This window comes from Zalophus californianus, chromosome 9 (assembly GCF_009762305.2).
Source record: "Zalophus californianus isolate mZalCal1 chromosome 9, mZalCal1.pri.v2, whole genome shotgun sequence".
Lineage (NCBI taxonomy): Eukaryota > Metazoa > Chordata > Mammalia > Carnivora > Otariidae > Zalophus > Zalophus californianus.
In genome coordinates this window covers 63,731,408-63,750,643 of record NC_045603.1, presented here as the reverse complement: position 1 = coordinate 63,750,643, position 19,236 = coordinate 63,731,408, and the positions used below count along the sequence as shown (strand labels likewise).

The 19,236-nt window shown below is 41.6% G+C and overlaps 1 protein-coding gene and 1 long non-coding RNA gene across 3 annotated transcripts; one reads left to right on the top strand and one right to left on the bottom strand.

Annotated features, from left to right (window-relative positions):
- Positions 1-159: 159 nt before the first annotated feature.
- LOC113922117 lies at positions 160-18,225 on the top strand. Its single transcript, XR_003519893.1, has 3 exons — positions 160-290; positions 14,925-15,143; positions 15,868-18,225. It is a non-coding gene; the product is annotated as an uncharacterized LOC113922117 (long non-coding RNA).
- On the bottom strand, positions 6,404-19,236 carry BCDIN3D (BCDIN3 domain containing RNA methyltransferase). Of its 2 annotated transcripts, XR_003519892.2 has the most exons (3): positions 18,986-19,236; positions 8,684-15,518; positions 6,404-7,969 (listed from the first exon to the last, which is right to left on the bottom strand). XR_003519892.2 is itself a non-coding variant. In XM_027593919.2 (2 exons), the coding sequence occupies exons 1-2, from the start codon at positions 19,217-19,219 to the stop codon at positions 14,874-14,876; spliced, it is 879 nt and encodes a 292-aa protein (XP_027449720.1). In that variant the 5' UTR covers positions 19,220-19,236; the 3' UTR covers positions 8,007-14,873. The 2 variants fall into 2 exon arrangements, 1 of the variants encoding a protein (XP_027449720.1); XM_027593919.2 differs by lacking the exon at positions 6,404-7,969 and having other exon boundaries at positions 8,007-15,518.

The following is a 19,236-nucleotide window of genomic DNA, read 5'->3' as shown; positions in this document are numbered from 1 at the left end:
CTAAGTAGGTGCGCGCGGAGCCACGGGCATGCGCGTCTGCTTCTGTGGGGCTGGGCGTGCACGTGTATGTGTGGTTGTGAGCGTTGGTGTTTGTAATTTGCCTTCCTGCTTACGTGTTGGGTGTAAATCCATGGGAAGACGCTTGAGTGCCTCCTTGGCCTTAAATGCTCCCTCCTCACTTTTCCACCTCCGGATCGGGATTGGGTCCTCCCAGTAATGTGGAAAGCTGGGCGCTAGGAACAGGCTCCGCTGCTTTCAGAGTAGTGCTGGTCGTTTCCTCACTGGAGGAGGTAAGGCTGAGCAGAAAAAAGATAGAACCTTGTTCTCAGCCACTTGCTGTCTTGATGGGAACGAGTGCCTGCCCTGTTGAACTAACCGCGTGCTTAAAAGAAGAAAAGCAAACTGCCCACCTAGGCCCCTGCAGGGTCTCAGAGCTCCCTTCAGTACCATTCTCAATGGTCCTTGATTAAATATCTATTTGCCCTTGTCCGGATACCGTATAGTCTTCACAATATGCATGGTAGTGACTGGCCCGCTAATGTAGGTTGGGGTTCTGCAGAAAATATACAAAGGGATCCCTAGTCACTGTCTCTGCCCATTTTATTAAAATCGCTTTTGTTGTGTACACGGAATGTATTAACGCATCATATTAGTCCAATAAAGGAACATAAAAGCTGAGGGATCTTGGGGTGCTCACATTGGCTAGGATTAATCAAGAGTTTCTCTCTGAAGGACTCTCCCTAATTTAGAATGGGATTTGAAGGGCAGAGAGAACTTTGAATAGATTCAGGCAGGGTAAGGACACAAAGAGACTCAGGTAGGAAAGAGCAAATTAGCTAGCTGCCTGGGACAGTGAGCAGATCACCTTGGCTGGGTGGGAAGTGTAAGTTAGTGGAGGAGGTTTTGTATGGAGAAGATCAGAATGACGGGATAAGTGATAAAGAAGTCATTTTGGGTTCTTGAGCATAGAAGTGAGTGCCCGAGATCAGTTATTACTGGAGCATAAAAGATGTCATGATGGTTATTCCCACCAGCTCTTTCACCTTTGGTTTAAAATTGATTTATCCTTAACATACAATAAAATGCAGATCTTCGGTGTTCTGTTTGGTGAATTTCAACAATAATATACACCTATGTAACACCCAAAACAATAGTGAGTCATCACCCCTGAAAATTCCCTCATGCCCCTTTATATTTAACTATCCTGCACCTACCACCACCCACCGCCTGCAACCTCCTGAGTTCTATCACCAGTTTTGTCTGTTCTTGGCTTTCACATAAGTGTAATCAAATGGTATGCATTTTTTTGGTCTATATTCTTTAGCTTAGTAATGATTTTGACTAATGTGAATCTGTTCTTTTTTAATACTGAGTAATACTCCATTGTATGAATATATCACTATTTGTTTATCCATTCTCCAGTTGATGTATATTTGGGTGTTTCCAGTTTTGGGGCTGTTATATTCTTGTGCAAATCTCTTCGTGAACATGTTTTCATTTCTGAGAAAGCTCACCTTATTTTTTTTTTAAATTGAAGTATTATTATTGAAATACAGTATCCTATTCATTTCAGGTGTACAACATTGTATTGCAAAATGATCACCATAAGTCTAGTTACCATGTGTCACCAAAGTTAACACAGTATTATTGACCATATTCCCCATGTTGTAAAATACGTCCCCATGACTTATTTATAATTGGCAGTTGAAACCTCTTAATCCCCTTCATGCATTTGCCTCCCTCCTACCCTCCTCTTTTCTGGCAACCATCTGTCTGTTCTCTGTATCTATATGTCTGGTTTCGTTTGTTTTGTTTTTCAGATTCCACATTTAAGTGAAATCATAGGGTATTTGTCTTTTTCTGACTTATTTCACTTAGCATAATATCCTCAAGGTCCATCCATATTGCTGCAAACAGCGAGATTGCATTCTGTTTTATGGCTGAGTAATATTCCATTGTATGTATATTATATGTATTATATATATGTATGTATACATACACACACACCGCATCTTATTTACCCACTCATTTATTGATGGACACATAGGTTGTTCCATATCTTGGCTATTGTAAAGAATGCTGCAGTGAACATGGGGGTGTTGTTTTCTTGGAATAAAAACCCAGAGTGGAATTGCTGCATCATATGGTAGTTCTTTTTAATTTTTTGAGTAACTTCCATACTATTCTCCATAGTGGCTGCACCAATTTACATTCTCACCAACACTGTACAAGTGTTTGCTTTTCTCCTCATCCTTGTCAACACTTATTTTTTAAGATTTTATTTATTTATTTGAGAGAGCACGAGCAGGGGGAAGGGCAAAGGCAGAGGACAAGCAAATTTCCCACTGAGCGGGGAGCCCGATATGGGGCTCAGTCCCAGGACCCTGAGATCATGACTTGAGCCAAAGGTAGACACTTAACTGAGTCACCCAGGCACCCCAACACTTTTATTTATTTTTTTAATAATAGCCATTCTGTGAGGTGATATCTCACTGTGGTTTTGATGTGCATTTCCGTGATGGTTAGGTGATATCAAGCATCTTTTCATGTGCTTGTTGGCCATTAGTGTGTCTTTGGAAAAATGTCTACTCAGACCATCTGCTCATTTAAAAAAATTTTTTTGCCCCATCGCCCCTCTTCTGCCAATTTGAAATCAGATTTTTTGTTTTTGCTATTGTTCTTTATATATTTTAGAAATTAGCCCCTTATCACATTTATGCTTTGCAAACATTTTCTTCCATTCAGTAAGTTGCCTTATTTTCTTGAGAGCTTGCTCCACTGTGCAAAAAGGTTTTCAGTTTGCTGTAGTCCCATTTGTTTATTTTTTTGCTTTTGTTGCCCTTGCCTGTTGGAATCAGATTCAAAACAGTATTGCTAAGACTGATGTCAGGGAACTCATTGCTTATTTTCTTTGAGGACATTTATGGTTTCAGGTCTTACATTCAAGCCTTTAATCCATTTTGAGTTGATTTTTGTGTATAATATTAAGATAGGGGTTCAGTTTCATTCTTTTGCTTATAATTGCACAATTTCCCCACACCATTTATTGAAGAGGTGGTCTTTTCCCTATTGTATGTTCTTGCCTTCTTTGTTATAGATTAATTGATCACATATGTGTGGATTTATTTCTCGGTTCTCAATTCTGTTCCATTGGCCTCTGTATCTGTTTTGTGCCAGTTTTGATTACTATAGCTTTGCAGTATAGTTTGAAATCAGTAAGCAGGGATTGTGATGCCTCCACCTTTGTTCTTCTTTCTCAAGATTGGTTTGGCTATTTAGGGTATTTTGTGGTTCCATACAAATTTTAGGATTATTTGTTCTATTTCTGTGAACAATGTCGTTGGTATTTTGATAGCAATTGCATTGAATCTGTAGATTGCTTTGGCTAATATGAGCATTTTAACAATATTAATTCTTCCGATCTATGAACAGGGTGTATCTTTCCATTTATTTGTGTCTTCTTCAATTTCATCAATGTGTTACAGTTTTCAGAGTACAGGTCTTTCGCTTCCTTGGTTTATTTCTAGGTATTTTATTTTTTGATGTAATTGTGAATGGGATTATTTTCTTAATTTCTCTGATAGTTTGTTATATAGAAACACAACAGTTTCTGTATATTAAGTGTGTATCCTGCAACTTTATTGAATTTATTAGTCATTTATCCTTTTTTTTTAAGATTTTATTTATTTGAGAGAGAGACAGAGAGCACAAGTGGAGGAGGGGCAGAGGCAGAAGGACAAGCAGACTCCCCGCTGGGCACGGAGCCAGACACTAGGCTTGATCCCAAGACCCCGAGAACACGACCAGAGCTGAAGTCAGGCGTTTAACCGACTGAGCCATCCAGGTGCCCCTATTAGTCATTTATTCTAATAGTTTTTTTGTTTTTGTTTAAAGATTTTATTTATTTGACACAGAGGTAGATAGAGAGAGAGAGAGAGAGCACAAGCAGGGGGAGCAGCAGACAGAGGGAGAGAGAGAAGCAGGCTTCCTGCTGAGCAGGAATCCTGACATGGGGCTCTATCCCAGGACCCCTGGATCATGACGTGAGCTGAAGGAAGATGCTTAACCGACTAAGCCATCATATTCTAATAGTTTTTTGATGGACTCTTTAGGGAGCTTGATGATAGATAGTGGCATTTTTGGAATCATGCAGCAGTGATTAATTCTTATTCATTCAATCATCCAATATTTATTGAATCGGGATCAGTGGACTAGTCATGGGTTTACACCCAAAATTAGACATGATCCTTTCCTCACAGGGCTTAAAAATCCAGTAAGACTCCCTATATCTACTGCATTTCAAAAGCACAGGGAAAAAAACCTTAATAGTACGCCAAGCATTTCTAACTATTTGGGGATGTTTCCAAATAACTAAATTTTGGGAAATAAACAGACCATCTGGATTTTTTTACTTTTCACTTAGATGTTTACCCTTTTTTAAAAAAACACAGCCAGAACATGTGCACTTCTCAGAGCAAGTATCTGCCCTCCTTACTCAAAGGCTCTTGTATACCTGAAAATTTAGGCATTCAGATTTTGCAGATTCTCTATACTTTATAAACCTTCATTTTCACTGATAGAAGGTTTAAGAAGTATAACTACTATTACCCCATGAGCACTTTCTATGATGGGGCTTAAGACACTTTAATTCCTCAGTGGTATTATTCACTTAAATTATTAAAAATTATACAGAAGTCCCATAGTTGGTTTTCCACCCTTGTAATATACCATTCATCACGTATTGTTTTTTAAGATTTATTTAGTTATTTTAGAGACAGAGCAGGAGGGGCAGAGGGAGAGGGAGGAAGAGAAAATCTGAAGCAGAATCCTTGCTGAGCTCGGAGCCTGACGTGGGGCTCAATTTCACGACCCTGAGGATCATGACCTGAGCTGAAACCAAGAATTGGATGCTCAACTGACTAAGCCACCTATGCACCCCATCACATATTGTTCTTTACTTGAGTTGTCTGTGTTATAAAACAAGCTAGGTCTCTTAGGCCTCTTGTTGCTACAAGCTGCTAGTAATAAAGTTTGGTAGCATAGTCTAACGGTGCATATGGTGCTGATGAGTGACCGGTAGATCACTGCTCACATCAGTCCTTTGAATGGTTTTAAGCAGGGGGTTGGCATAATCAGAATTGCATTTTAGAAGGACTACTGTAGTTGCAATCTGGAGAACAGTTTAGAGAGAGCAAGACTGAAGTCGGAGAACAGACAGAAAGTTTTTGTAGTAATTGAGGGGAAAAATGGGAAATGATGTGCTCTGGACTAGGAAAGTGATAGTGGTAATGGAGAGGAGATCACCTCAAGAAATAAAGAGTAACAGAGTCAGCAGGTCTTGGGATTGGAAGGGGAGGGAAGCAGAGGGCTAAGGCAAGACTTCTGGACTAGGTCACCTGCGGATGGTAGGGCCACTCAATGAAATGGAAAGCACTGGAGGAAGAGCAGTTTTGGGAGATGATATGCTCACTTCCAAACATGTTAACATTGAAATGCCTGGAGGATGTCCCAGTGGAAATGTCTATCCAAGAGGTAAGAGCTTCCCAACTGTTGTGCCCCAGGAAGAGGTTATAGATGTGCTGCATATTTTCTCAACCCTCAGGGCAGCACGAATTTCCTTGGAAAGACAGCAGTCTTGGTAAGGTGTGTTGCCATGAAAATACCATCATTCTTTATGTGTGCCATGATATGGAAAAGGTTGGAAAGTATTAATGAATAATGCTGTTGGATAAGTAATTCTGAAGCTTAGGAGAGAGATCTGGACTAGAGATAAGAGATTTGTGAGGCATGAGAACATCAGAACATAGATGGTAACTGAAAAAATGGAGTGGAGATCATGCGAGGGAAGAGGGACTGGAACAGAACCCTAAGGAACAGCAACATTAGAGAGGGGTCTCTAGAGAAGGAGGAAGACAACTGGCTGAGTGCTGTCACCAGAGCCCAAGGAGTTTCCAAAAAAAAAAAAAAGTTCCCAATATTACTGTTAGGTTGGATCAGGACTGAGACATACCTGCTGACTTTAGCCACATCATTGGTGACTTTGGCAAAACCAAATTCTGAAGGGTTGAGAAAGATGTACAAAGTAGGAACGGAGGCAAAAAGTATTTAAAACTTTTTCAAGAATTTTAACTGTGCTTTGATGGAAAAGTTAGGCAGGTGGGCGGGGCAACAGGCGATGATAATTCTTTTAGAAGGCTGTTTTTAGAAAGATACTACTTAATTTCAAAACTTATTTAAAATTCATTATTTTTAAAAAGCATTATGTGTGGGGCGCCTGGGTGGCTCAGTTGGTTAAGCGACTGCCTTCGGCTCAGGTCATGATCCTGGAGTCCCGGGATCGAGTCCCGCATCGGGCTCCCTGTTCAGCAGGGAGTCTGCTTCTCCCTCTGACCCTCTTCCCTCTCGTGCTCTCTATCTCTCATTCTCTCTCTCATATAAATAAAAATCTTTAAAAAAATTTTAAAAAAAAAGCATTATGTGCATATGGTTAACAAACCAAATAACACAAGAGCAATTATGTGCTGCATTTCCCGTTTCCAGTAATGAGCCACTTAAACTTTCTGGCTGATTCTTCAATATGACTAAATATGCTCATACTGCAAATTGATTTTCACTTTTAGATGTTTTATTACCTCCTATGTATATATTCTTTTTAAAAGGTACAAAAGTGGAATCTTATCATTCATACTGGTTCTGCACCTTACTTCTTGCACTTAAAGTATCTCGGAGACCTTTCTATTTTAACATAGATAGAACTATCTTGTTCTTTTTAACAATTGCATAGTAATCCATTCATGGCTGTACCATATTATTTGTTTCCTACTGATGGGCATTTAGATTGTTGCCAGCTTCTCACTTTTATCAGACAACTATAATGGATAACATTGTACATACATCCTTGCATATTTATGTGAGTATATCCACAGGATAAATTCCTAGCAGTGGAATTCCTGGGTATGTGCAGTGTACGTTTTGATAAATATCGACAAATTGCCTTCCATATGGTTATGCTAATTTACCATCCCCACTAACAGGGTGTAAGAATACCTATCTTCCCACATTCTCACCATCACCGTTTAAAAAATTTGTGAATATTATTGTAAGTGCCGAAATATTCGTGCATTTTTTATTTGCATGTAATTAGTAAGATTAAACAAGTTTTCAGGTGTTTGTCTGCCATTATCATTTTTTTGTGAATGTCTTTTTCTAATAGACGTGTAAGAGTTGTTTGTGTTATAATGAAATTCACCCTTTGTCTGTCACATGTATTGCAAATTGTTTCCCTAGTTGGAGTATGTCTTCTGACTTTACTGGATTTTCTTTTTCCTTTGCTGTAGGTAGTCACATTTATTGGTCTTTTCCCTGATGGCTTTTAATGTTTAGAAAGTACCTTTTTTAAAACATTTTTTTCTCTAGTATGTTTATGGGTTTTCTTTTCATTTCATCCAAAATCTACTTAAAAGGCGAAGACCACTGTTATTTCTCAGTACTGCTCAGAGTGACATCTCCATTATAAACCAGTTAGTCCTGTCTGTTCTCAATGTACACAACACCCATTCCTTTGTACCTCTGCTGAAAGGTTCCTTTCTCCAGGCTCACAGGGCATGCTCCTTTCCCTCTTGTCCATCATTGCAAAAGCTGTATTCCTTTCAGGAAGAGCTCAAATCCCATATCCTCTAGAAAAGTCTTCCATGCCCATTGTAGCCCACAAAGATTTTTCCTTTGCTGAAGCTCACATAACGTGCTGCCTTGTTTGAGCCCCTCCTTTTCTCAACTTTAACATATTTACGGAGTGCGTCAAATCTAACCTTTGGAAGTCCAGGATTCTTTAATCTACTTTTCCCTACCCCTCAAAGCAGCTAAAAGCACATTGGGCATACAGAAGGAATTTGATAAAATACTTCTTGATTTGCCACAAAAGTGTATGCATTGGCCACATCTGAAACTGGCTGGTCCAAATTGAGACAAGCTGCAAGTTAAAATACACATCAGATTTTGAAGATGGAATAAAAAAATAATATAACATTATCTCATTAATAATTTCTATATTGACTACATGTTGAAATGATCATTATGTGATCAGTACTGGATCACATATATACACATGTTATATACATACATATATATATATTTTAAGTTAAAGTATATCCAGGACCATTGTCTATTCTTGTCCCTAAAGAAGGCTTATCAAACTTAGTGTTGGCTCCTAAATTATGCCGGTGAGGACAAATAAGATGATCTCTTGGAGCCAAAGATATTCTGTCTCCAAAGGCTCTCATAAGCCAGTATGCAATCAATACCTTCATGGTATCAAGGCCTCATCTTCATGAATACTATACATCTTCTCTGAAACTAACTGCTACAGACTTGAAATACAACCGTTCCTTTGAACAGGTCAGGTAACTGCTCAGCCAATAGAAGAGGTCAGGTTCAGATACGGAAGCATCTCCCAAAGGTTTTAGTGATTGAGGATTCCTCATTTACTCACGTAGATGGAGCCCCTGCCTATCCCTTTGGTCACTGGGGCCATTTTCTGCCATCAAGGAGTTATTTGGGACAGGTGCCACTTGGCTTGTAGTCTAATCTCATTGTAGTCAGAGCCCCTGTATTAGTTTCCTGTTCCTGTTGTTAACAAATCATTACAAACTTACTGGCTTAAAACAACACAAATTTATTTTCTTACAGTGTTGGAGGTCAGAAGTCTAAAATTCAGGTGTCGTCAGGACTGCATTCCTTCTGGCGGCTTCAGGGGAGAATCCATTTCCTTGCCTTTTCTAACTGCATTTCTTGGCTCACAACCCTTCCTCACATCACTCAACCTCCTGCTTCTATCACTTTCTCTCCTGCTGTGGTCAGACCTTCCTTCGCTTCCCTCCTGTAAGGACACTTGTGATTACATTAGGGTCTGTCCTGATAATCCAGATTAATCTTTCCATTTCAAAATCTGTAATGCTTAATCTGTCTATACATTGTACACATCTACAAAGTCCCTTTTGCTATCTAAGGTGGCATTCACAAGTTCCAGGGATTGGGGTGTGAACATCTTAGGGGGCCATTATTCAACCTGCCCCAGCCTCATATACATTTCTTTGCACTGCCCTGGTGAAGGGAGAGAGTGCCAGCAGCAGAGTCACGAGGTTTCAAAGTATCCTTAAGATTTACAGAGAAGTAGGTAAATTCACATCTCTAACCACTGTGATCACTGGAAACCATCATAAACTGGCCTCATTGCCATTAGCAGTGATCATTCCCTCCCAGCATTGCCTCCTTTAAAATGCTCTGTAGTGCTGAAGCTGAACTTCTCATTACTTTCTTGTCCTAAAAAACAAACTGTTAGAGATAGTAAGATGCATGTTTTCTACAGAGAAGAGATGTTTTTCTCATAAGCCTTTAATCTAACAAACATAGCTGTAGTCTGTGGCATACTTATAGAATGTCATAGCAGCTTGTTTTTAACACTCTATATTCTGCAAAATACCTGTCCACCCTCCAGTTCATTTGGGCATAGGCAAAGGAAGGTCTTGTGAATTTCAGTTGAACTGATGAGTAAACTGAGGTTCAGAGAGGTTAAGTGACTTGAACAGGGTGGTCATGCAATGAGTTACTGACAGATCTCAATTCCAAACCTGATTCTTTCCACTGCACTGTTCCTGGGTCAAAACTGATCTCATGGGGCTGAGAAGGATCTGACTGATCTCAGGATCTTAATACACCCTGGAGGTGGCCTTGGAATTCCTACCTCCTAAGCATGAAACAGACTGAAACTCACTTTTAGGAGGTCCTACTCAGGGATCAAAGTTTGGGGCAGATTGGGAATTTCAGGAATTCAGGGGAAGGTTAGGGTAGCTGGCGAGTCAAAGGTACAGTGAGAAGGTAATTAGGACTGAGAGAGACTTAAGAGTGTCTGTGTCTGCTCTATGTAGCTGCCAACTGCTTTTCCAAAACACTTAGGAGGGCCAAGCCTGTTTAATGGTAGGCAGCAGCAGGAGTGCTATTCAGGTACTCAACCTAGAGTACTACTCAACCTAGAATTAGGCCCGACTTCTCTGAGGGGATTTCTAAGAATATCTGGAATAGCCAAGCGTGGCCTGGCTGGGTCCCTATTCTCAGGTTTGAACATATAACTTGAGGAAGCACAGTAACTCCAAAGCTCATGCTCTTTTACACTGGCTCTCTGGAGTCTCTTCCCAATCTTGGATTTCTGTGACATCGCAAGGCATGGTAGCCAAGGCCCAGACTCTGCCGCCACACTGCCCAGGTTCAGAGCCCAGCTCTGCTTTGGCTTTGTTGTCTGGCACATGGTGCTATATTATTATCTCTTTTTTTCCTTTTCTCCTGTTTCTAACCAGACCTCTTTTGGTTCTTCCTTCCCTCCCCCTCACTCAATAACTACTGGCAGCCCTCAGACCTAGGACCTGGGCCTCTCATCATATTCATGTATTTTTGGAATTTACTACTTTTTAAACCCCACTGTATATGAATGACTTCCAAATTTTTTATCTAGTCTTGCTGTCCTGTACCAAACCATCAATAGCCCAGGCCTTGAAATGGACATTTTTATTTTTTAAAGATTTTATTTATTTGAAAGAGAGACAGAGCATGAGTTGCAGGGGGTGGGGAGGGGAAGGGCAGAGGGAGAAGCCAATTCCCCACTGCACAGAGAGCCCAACATGGGGACTTGAACCCAGGACCCTGGGATCATGACCTGAGCTGAAGTCAGATGCTTAACCAACTGAGCCACCCAGGTGTCCCAAAATGGACATTTTATCGCAAAGATATGTTTGAGAAAACTCTCAAACTTCCATGCCAAAGGCTAAGCTTATCTCTCTCTCTCAATTTTCAAATTTCTCCCCATTTCAGTTTCCTGGGCAGTCTTCTGCCCAATCATAGAGCTCCCTTTTCTTCTCAGTACTTGAATTCAGGTACATTTCTCTTTTGTTCATTCATATATTAACTCAACAAGTACTTCTTAGCAGCCTGCCATGTGTCAGCCATTCTGCTAGGCCTCAATGTACAAAGGTAAGTTAGGCTTGAGGAGATCAGTATTATGGGGGGGGGCAGAGCCATATAAATAATGACAATATAACGAGGTAAATACTATAATAGAGGCTTCCACGCAAAGTCCCCATTAGAATGTAGTAACAAATGCAAAGTGCCACAAGAGTTGGGGGGAAGATTTCTTTTTTTTTTTTTTTAAAGATTTATTTATTTATTTGAAAGAGAGAATGAGAGAGAGAGAGAGAGAGAGAGCACATGAGAGGGGGGAGGTTCAGAGGGAGAAGCAGACTCCCCGCTGAGCAGGGAGCCCGATGCGGGACTCGATCCCGGGACTCCAGGATCATGACCTGAGCCGAAGGCAGTCGCTCAACCAACTGAGCCACCCAGGCGCCCCGGGGGGAAGATTTCTGACAAAATGTAACATCTGAGCCATCTTTTAGGACAAACGGTTCAACCAGGTTGCAAGGTGGTAGAGCTGGGGGAGAAAGAAGGGAAACAGAGGGAGTTTGTGCTACGTCTCAGAGATATGAAAGGAAATGGCACATCTGACAGGGTGGTAGGTGAGTTCAGTGTGACTGGTGTGTGGAGGAAAAGCATGAAGACCAGTGCTGTTCAGTATACCTTTCTGCAGTGATGGAAATGGTCTAAATCTGTGCTAATAAGGTAGCCACTAGTCACATATGGCTATTGAACACCTCCAGTGTGGCTAGAATGACTGAGGAGCTGAACTTTTAAATTTTATTTCATTTTACTTAATTTAAATTTAAATACCATGTGGCTACTATTGAACAACGTTGGCTTAGGCACTGGATAAAGGACAGGACTCTAGGCACTAGGAAACCACTAAAGGTTTTTAAGCATAATACTAGCATAACTAGATATTTGAGGAAAGGAACACTGGCAGTAGGGATTAGAGGGTAGATGACTTAACACAGAAATGCCTGGTAGGCACCAGCCACATGGATAGAATAAATGAGACTTACATATAATTGGTAGAATTTACCGGACTTTGTGACTTTGTCAATGTGGGGAGTATAAGTGAGAAGACTCAACTGAAGTTTGCAGCCTGAGCAATGGGTGGATGGCAACAACAGATAGGATTAGGTGTGGAATGAGGGTAGAGTTTGCTTTGGGATATTGTTGACTCTGAGGTGACTAAGAACTATCTAGGACGATATGACTACAAAACAGGAAAAATATTAATCTACAGCTGTAGAGGTGGGGCCAGAAATATATTTGGGAGTTATTAGCATATAGGTGGTCACTAAAGGCATGGGAGTGGAGGAACTCACCAGAGGAAAAATATGTAGAAGAGGACTGGATGGACCCTAAGGGACCCTAAGCAATCAAAGTGTGGTCTATTTTGTTTTTTTTAAAAAAGATTTTATTTATTTGAAAGAGAGAATTAGAGAGAGAGAGCACATGAGAGGGGGGAGGGCCAGAGGGAGAAGCAGACTCCCTGCCGAGCAGGGAGCCCGATGCAGGACTCGATCCTGGGACTCCAGGATCATGACCTGAGCCAAAGGCAGTCGCTTAACCAACTGAGCTACCCAGGCACCCAGAGTGTGGTCTATTTTGGTTTGCCAGGAGTCACCTGGGGTTTTTTTTAACAAAAAACCGATTCCTCATTGTGAATGTATTTAATGCCATGGAACTGTACACTTAAAAACAGTTAAAATGGTAAATTTTTATGTTATATACATTTTACCACAATAAAAAAATGCAGAAAAACTCAAATCTAATCAAACCAACTGATTCCCAGACCCCATTCCTAACCTGAATCACTGTTTCTGGAGATGAATCCAGGACTCTCCAGGTAACTTAAGTTCAATTAAAATTTGAACTAACTGCTTTAAGAGTAGAGAAAAACTAAGAGATAGCTATGAAGAAAATAAAGGGAGAAGGGCATGGTGAAGAAACCAAGGAAGAGCAGTTCAAAGAAAGGGTCAGTAGTGCTGAATAGTGCCATGACCCAGGAGGAAGACTGAAAAGAAGCCTCAGGATTTGGCATTCAGGGGGGTCATTGACGAATGGGAAATGAGAGAGCAGATGCCGTGGGGTCTATTCTTTCAAAGGCTTTGCTCATGTTTCATGGTAAAGATATGGAGGGAGAGACTGAATAAACTTGAAGGGAGACTGGACAGATGAAAAGTTGGTGGTTTTCAAGATGAGAAAGAATTGAGCATGTTGGCAGGTGGACAGGAAGGAGTCAATGAGGCCAAGGATACACCAAGGGGATCCTCAATAAAGCACAGTTTGGGAGAGGTAGTAGAGGTTGGGATCAGGAATTCGGGCAGAGGTTATTTGGGTAAAAGCTCACTGGGTAAGTTCAGAAGTGAAAAGGAGGGAAGATGAAGGGGTTTAAGACTGAGGACAAGAAAAGACTTCCTGACACAGCAAACAAGAATGGCGCTGGTTGGTGGTTAGGTCTTCTGCTTAGATTAATGGAGCAGGGATACAGAGTCAAGAACCTGCAGAAGGGTAAAGGTCTAGAAGAGTCACTAAGATGAAAGTGATCAGGAGCAGGAATATAAAAAGACTGAAAAGTAGTACTGGAGTCTGAGATTGGAAATAGCACCAACCACATAATTATCCTGCACAAAATAGAAAAATTGGTTTTCCTAAATGAAGGTTTTGGTTCCATTCTCCTATCGTTTAGGGACTGCACCAGTTTTTGCTCTCTCATGCATGAAGCTGAAATTCTCTAGCGGGAACTTTTACTAACTTCTCCATCAAAAGGTCGAATGTCTAACTGGTAGTTCAGATTCTCTTATTCCCTACTCCTCCTATAACTTCAGAAAATAATAGGATCTTAAGGATTTTGAAGCTCATCAATCTAGTCTCCCTTCTTAGCTAGGTATATTTTGTTTTCTCATCTACTCTCCACCAAACAAATCTTTCTTCATCTTCCACTTTCCCTTGGACTCAACTCATAGGTATCAAAACCTGACAAACATCAGTGACACCTATCCCATAGCATTGATGCTAAAGTCATCCAATTATAGACTGCATTTTATGCCTGCTTCCCTGCACATATTCCCACCCCCATACCGGTATGCTTTGGCAGAGGACGCTAACAAAAAAAGTCCTGAATTAACTTACTCTCTGGCATGTTTTCCATTCTGAGCTTGGGTGAGGTTCTTTTTCTTGAGCTGAAACCTCCCTGGATAGAGTGGTTAAAAGCAGAAGTTTCCTACCTATGCCAGAATCACAGGGCATTCTAAATCATATTCAAGTCACTTTTATTATATATAATTATACAGTCCCACTTCATTAATTTCTTTGTACCAGCTGGATACTGGGTTCATAATTTAAATCTTTTAAACATTTTATAAATGCTAGTCAGTGCATTTTGGCCAGTATCTGTTACCTGTTGTGCTGGACCTGGGCATGTTGGAGACTTGACCTGCTCTGGAAAGATAAGATGTTTTTCTTACTAACCCTCTCCTTTACCCAGGCCAGTGACTCTTCATTCCAGATTGTACTGTGAGGTTTTGCCTGAAAGGCAGGATGAGTAAATCCAGAAAAAGCCTGAAGAAGCCAGATTAGATTCAAGTTGCCCATGAAACTGATACATTCTAAGGCTAGCCTGGTATAAGTCTCTAACCACTGGAAGCAGCCCCTTCCATATCCTAGAACCAGGATCACTTTCTCTAGGCCATTTCAATCTGGATAACCCAGCTCATTGCTCCACAGATATATTCTCTTCCAGGATCAACTCAAACAGTAGGGAATAGATAATGATTCTTTCAATTGTATGTCTTGGACAAAAGCTTCTGCCACGTTTTGAGGCTGCCTTACAATCATGAATTGAGGCAAGTTAACTTAATTCTTAGTATTCAGTATCTCTTTCCTGGTCTTCCTGCCTTCCTGTCTCACTGTCTCCAGAATCTTAATCTGTTCCTTTCTTTCCCTTCCTCTGTCAGTAATTCAGGAATCGGATGAGTCTCTGTGGTTTGTTTTGCCCTGAAGAGCAGAAGGCTTCGGTCCCAGCTGGTGTTGCCAAAGCAGCATACTAATTCCATGCCGTGGTCCTGGGTCAAGATCTGCACAATCTGATTGGCCATATCACCTCGGATGGCAAGGGAACGGAAGTGGTCAAAATCATGAAGACCCAGCTTCCGGAGACGCCTTGCAGCTGCCCGGTAACACTTCCAGGGCTGTGGCTCCACAAGGAGGTAGTGGCAAAGGGAGGAAAGGTGACCCAGGAACTCCCATAGGCCATGGTCCCCGTGGTTCAGATGAATCCACATGGTTATTGACATGCAAAAGCCAATGTCAAAAACTGAACGTCCAAACTGGCTTAAGAAAGAGCTCAAGAGAACATTCCGGGTCCTTTGATTCATAAAGTCCAGGGTGATAAAGGTCAGGGCATCAGGAAAAGGGCATTCTTTTTCAGCTCGCTCCACCAGGACTGGATCTATGTCGCAGCAGAGTAGATGGAGTTCTCTTGAGGCATCTGAGCAGGTCTCCCCATCACGTAGGGAAAGGAAGTGTTTGTATAGAGCCACACTCAGATCCTAGAGAAATCCAAAAGAGCTTTGTCATTGCAGCTCTCAACCAGTGAATGGAAGAAAAACCTCTCTCTTATCATCCCATTGGACTGTCACTTACTCTTGGCTTTATAGGATGTGAAGCTCCTAGTCTAAGGAGGTTGCCCAAAAAGTTTTCCACAGAGCAGGTTCTCAGCGCCCTCCAGGGGTCTCAGGCTATAATGTGTCCTCTCTATACTTTCCTGACATTGATGGTACATTGGGTTGTATGGTTGAAAGTTACAGCCAAATGAATGCAGCAAAGGAGCCGAGAGCAGTCTTTCCCAGCTTAAGTAATATGCTGGTAAACTCACTTTTTTTTCTTTTCTTTTTTTAGGTATCTCAGACCCTAGTGAGGAGGAAAGAGTTCTAAGGGCATAACCTGTATTCCTTATCAGGAAGGTGAGGAACAGAGCAAGCACCATCTTATAAAACTCTGCTTTTCAGACTTGTAGTTGGGTAAGTCTGGATTCCAGAGATTCCTCATTTAGCCTTCACTCTACAACCTCAATTTTACTACCTGGCTTCACCACCCCCTTCTGAGAGTTATTCTGCTTCTACATCCATTACTCCCAAAAGTCGCTGCTGATCTTCCTTCTAGCCAAGTCTAATGATTTGTGATTTTCACCATCTCAGCACCTTTTTGACTCTTAAACAAGTCACCATCTCCTTTCTCTAGCGTTGACTTCTATAACCATTATAACCAATTCAAATTTGTGTTGTTCTAATCCATTTTTTCAAGGCATTTTTATGTATCACCTCATTTTGCTCTGTGCAACAATCCTGTAAGGAAAATACTTAGGCCTTTTTGCAAGTGAAGAAAGTGTGGCGGGAAGTCACCTAATGTCCAATAATAGTAGCATGGATACTTAAATGTGGTATATTCATTAAGACAGAATACTAAATAGCAGTTACAAATGAAGGAATTCAGCTCAGTGCATCAATATGGATGACAATGTTGAATATATAATGCTCAGTAAAAAAGCAAGACACAAAACAAAATACATGGTAAGCTTCCATTTATATGAAGTTCAAAAATGGGTAAGATTAAACTACATTGTTTAGAGATACAAAAATAGTGAGCTATAAAGAAAAGCAAGTAAATAATAAAAGTCAGGCTAGTTGTTACCTTTGGGTGGAGGGGGCGGTTTATGAACAGGGGAAGTGATATAAGGGATTCATGGGGTACTCACAATGTTTCATTCGTGATCTGGACTATTGTGATAAAGGTGTCTACATTATAATAATTCATAAAGTGTAAATTTATGTTTTAGGCACTTTTCTCTATGTGTGGCATAGAATTTCACAAAAAATTCTGTATTTTAAAAATTATGATTCAGAGGCTAGTGACCTGTCCAATGTCACACAGTACATGGAATGATTTAGGCTACATTAGATTCTTTCCTCTATACCAGGCTTCTCACATTTTAATATCCATATTAATAATTAATGATATGCATAACACCTATGGATCTTATTAAAATAAAGCTGCTGATTTAATAGATTGTGTGTTGCGGGGGGACCGAGATTCTGTATTTCTAGTTTGTTTGTTTTTTAAGTAGGCTACATACTCAGCATGCAGCCAACTCGGGGCTTGAACTCACAACCCTGAGATCAAGACCTGAGGTGAGATCAAGAATAGGACCCTTAACTGTCAGAGTGACCTAGGCGCCCCCTGAGATTCTGGATTTCTAATAAGCCACCCAAGTCATACTGACGTTGTAGCTCAAGGACCACATTTTGAGTAGGAAGGTCCTATACTATGCTGCTTAATTTTCTCCCCATTTCCATACTTATTTCTATTCTGGCTCCCTCTTCCAATCTGATTTTGGGTATGCCAGTTTGACTAGTCATTTTGCTGCATCAGTCACTCCTCCACATCTCTTCACCCTCTCCATCCTCAATTCCCCAATCTCAGAATACCCTAGAAGCTTAAAAAAGAAAATATAGGGGTGCCTGGGTGACTCAGTCAGTTACGTGTCTGCCTTTGGCTCAGGTCATGATCCCAGGGTCCTGGGATGGAGCCCCACATTGAGCTCCCTGCTCAGCGGGGAACCTGCTTCTCCCTCTCCCTCTGCCTGTCGCTCCCCAACTTGTGCTCTGTCAAATAAATAAATAAAATCTTAAAAAAAAAAAAAAAAAGAAAATACAGACTCAAGGGTTCAATCACCCAAGATCCTGAATCAGTAGGTCTAGAGTGGGGCCTGGACGTTTTAGAAATGTAAACAAAGCACCCTATAAATTATGGTACATCCATACAATTTTGAAGCTGCTAAAAAAGAATGTAGTGACATGAGTGACCTCCAAATCATCAAGTGAAAAGCAAGGTGAAAAATAGTGTGCTACTATGTATAAAGCTAAAAGAGGTAGGATATTTATACATACATAAATGCTTGTGTACACATAGGCTGCATGCCCAAGAAATTATAAACAGCGGTTGCCATTGTGTAGGGGGAAAGGAGAATTTAGGGTCAGGAGTAGAGACTTACTTTTTATTACATGCCTATAATTTGCAATCATAGGGTCAGAATGTCTGCTTCTCTAGGATATGCTAGTAGTTACAATAGGTGTCAGACATTTCGATATTCTGGATGTGATTTCACTATAATCACTCTACGCTTAACAATAGCGGTAAGAAGACAGGGCAATGCCTTCCTCCACCAGGAAGCTGTATTCTCCCTCTCGATCCTCTCCACTGTACTCCGTCAACTCAATGCTTTTAAAATAAATATCCAGGGCGCCTGGGTGGCTCAGTTGGTTAAGCGACTGCCTTCGGCTCAGGTCATGATCCTGGAGTCCTGGGATCGAGTCCCGCATCGGGCTCCCTGTTCAGCAGGGAGTCTGCTTCTCCCTCTAAGCCTCCCTCCTCTCATGCTCTCTCTCTCTCTCAAATAAATAAATAAAATCTTTAAAAATAAATAAATAAATAAATAAATATCCACTTGGCTCCAGGGTCCATCCTACACTACATGGCACACGAATCTTTTTTTGGGGGGGGGGGCACACGAATCTTAATGCCAAACATGAATCAGTCACCCCGGCTCATCTCCCAGTAAACCAATCCCAACCCTACGCTCCCAAAGGTGGGTCTCCAGAAGCCCCGTCTCTGAAGCCAGGTCGCCAGCTAACGCTGGACAGGAGGCAAATGCCGGAAGCCCAAATACGGTGACCCTTCCCACATGAGGTTTGGCCGGGAGGTGGCGAACGCACGGGAGGGGACGCAGGAATTTGGAACGGAGTTAAAAATTATTCCTCTCCAAGATTCCTAAGAGAGATGGTGGTGGGACCCTAGAGGTCCCATAGCAGCAGCACGGGGTTCACCCACGCGACGCCTTTAAATTTTTTTTGGAAAAGTCGTGATGGGTGTGACGCCATGCCCGAACCAAAGCCCCAGCGAAAGCGGAGGAAGCCAACTGCCCGGCTCCCCGACCTCCGACCCCGCCCCCGTCACTCACCCCAGAGTTACACCCCACGTCGAGCCCCACGATCGGCCTCGTTTCGGAACTCTGAGGAAAGAGCCGGCGAAGCAGCTCCGGGGGCAGGAGGCGGAGCCGTTGTTCTGGAGGATGGAAGCGGGAATAATGAGGGAAATTTCCAAATGGGGCTGCTCCGGGTTCCAGAATTCGCGGTTCCTCTTCCGCCGCGGCCTCTTCAACGCCCCCGGTGGCCTGTTTCGTGGACGCCGCCATTAGTCAGTCTGGCCTCT

Coding starts and splice junctions, on each gene's coding strand:
- BCDIN3D (XM_027593919.2), bottom strand. CDS start 19,219: ATGGCGGCGTCCACGAAACAGGCCACCGGGGGCGTTGAAGAGGCCGCG. Junction 15,519..18,985: donor ACGTGGGGTGTAACTCTGGG/GTGAGTGACGGG, acceptor GGATTTCTCTAG/GATCTGAGTGTGGCTCTATA.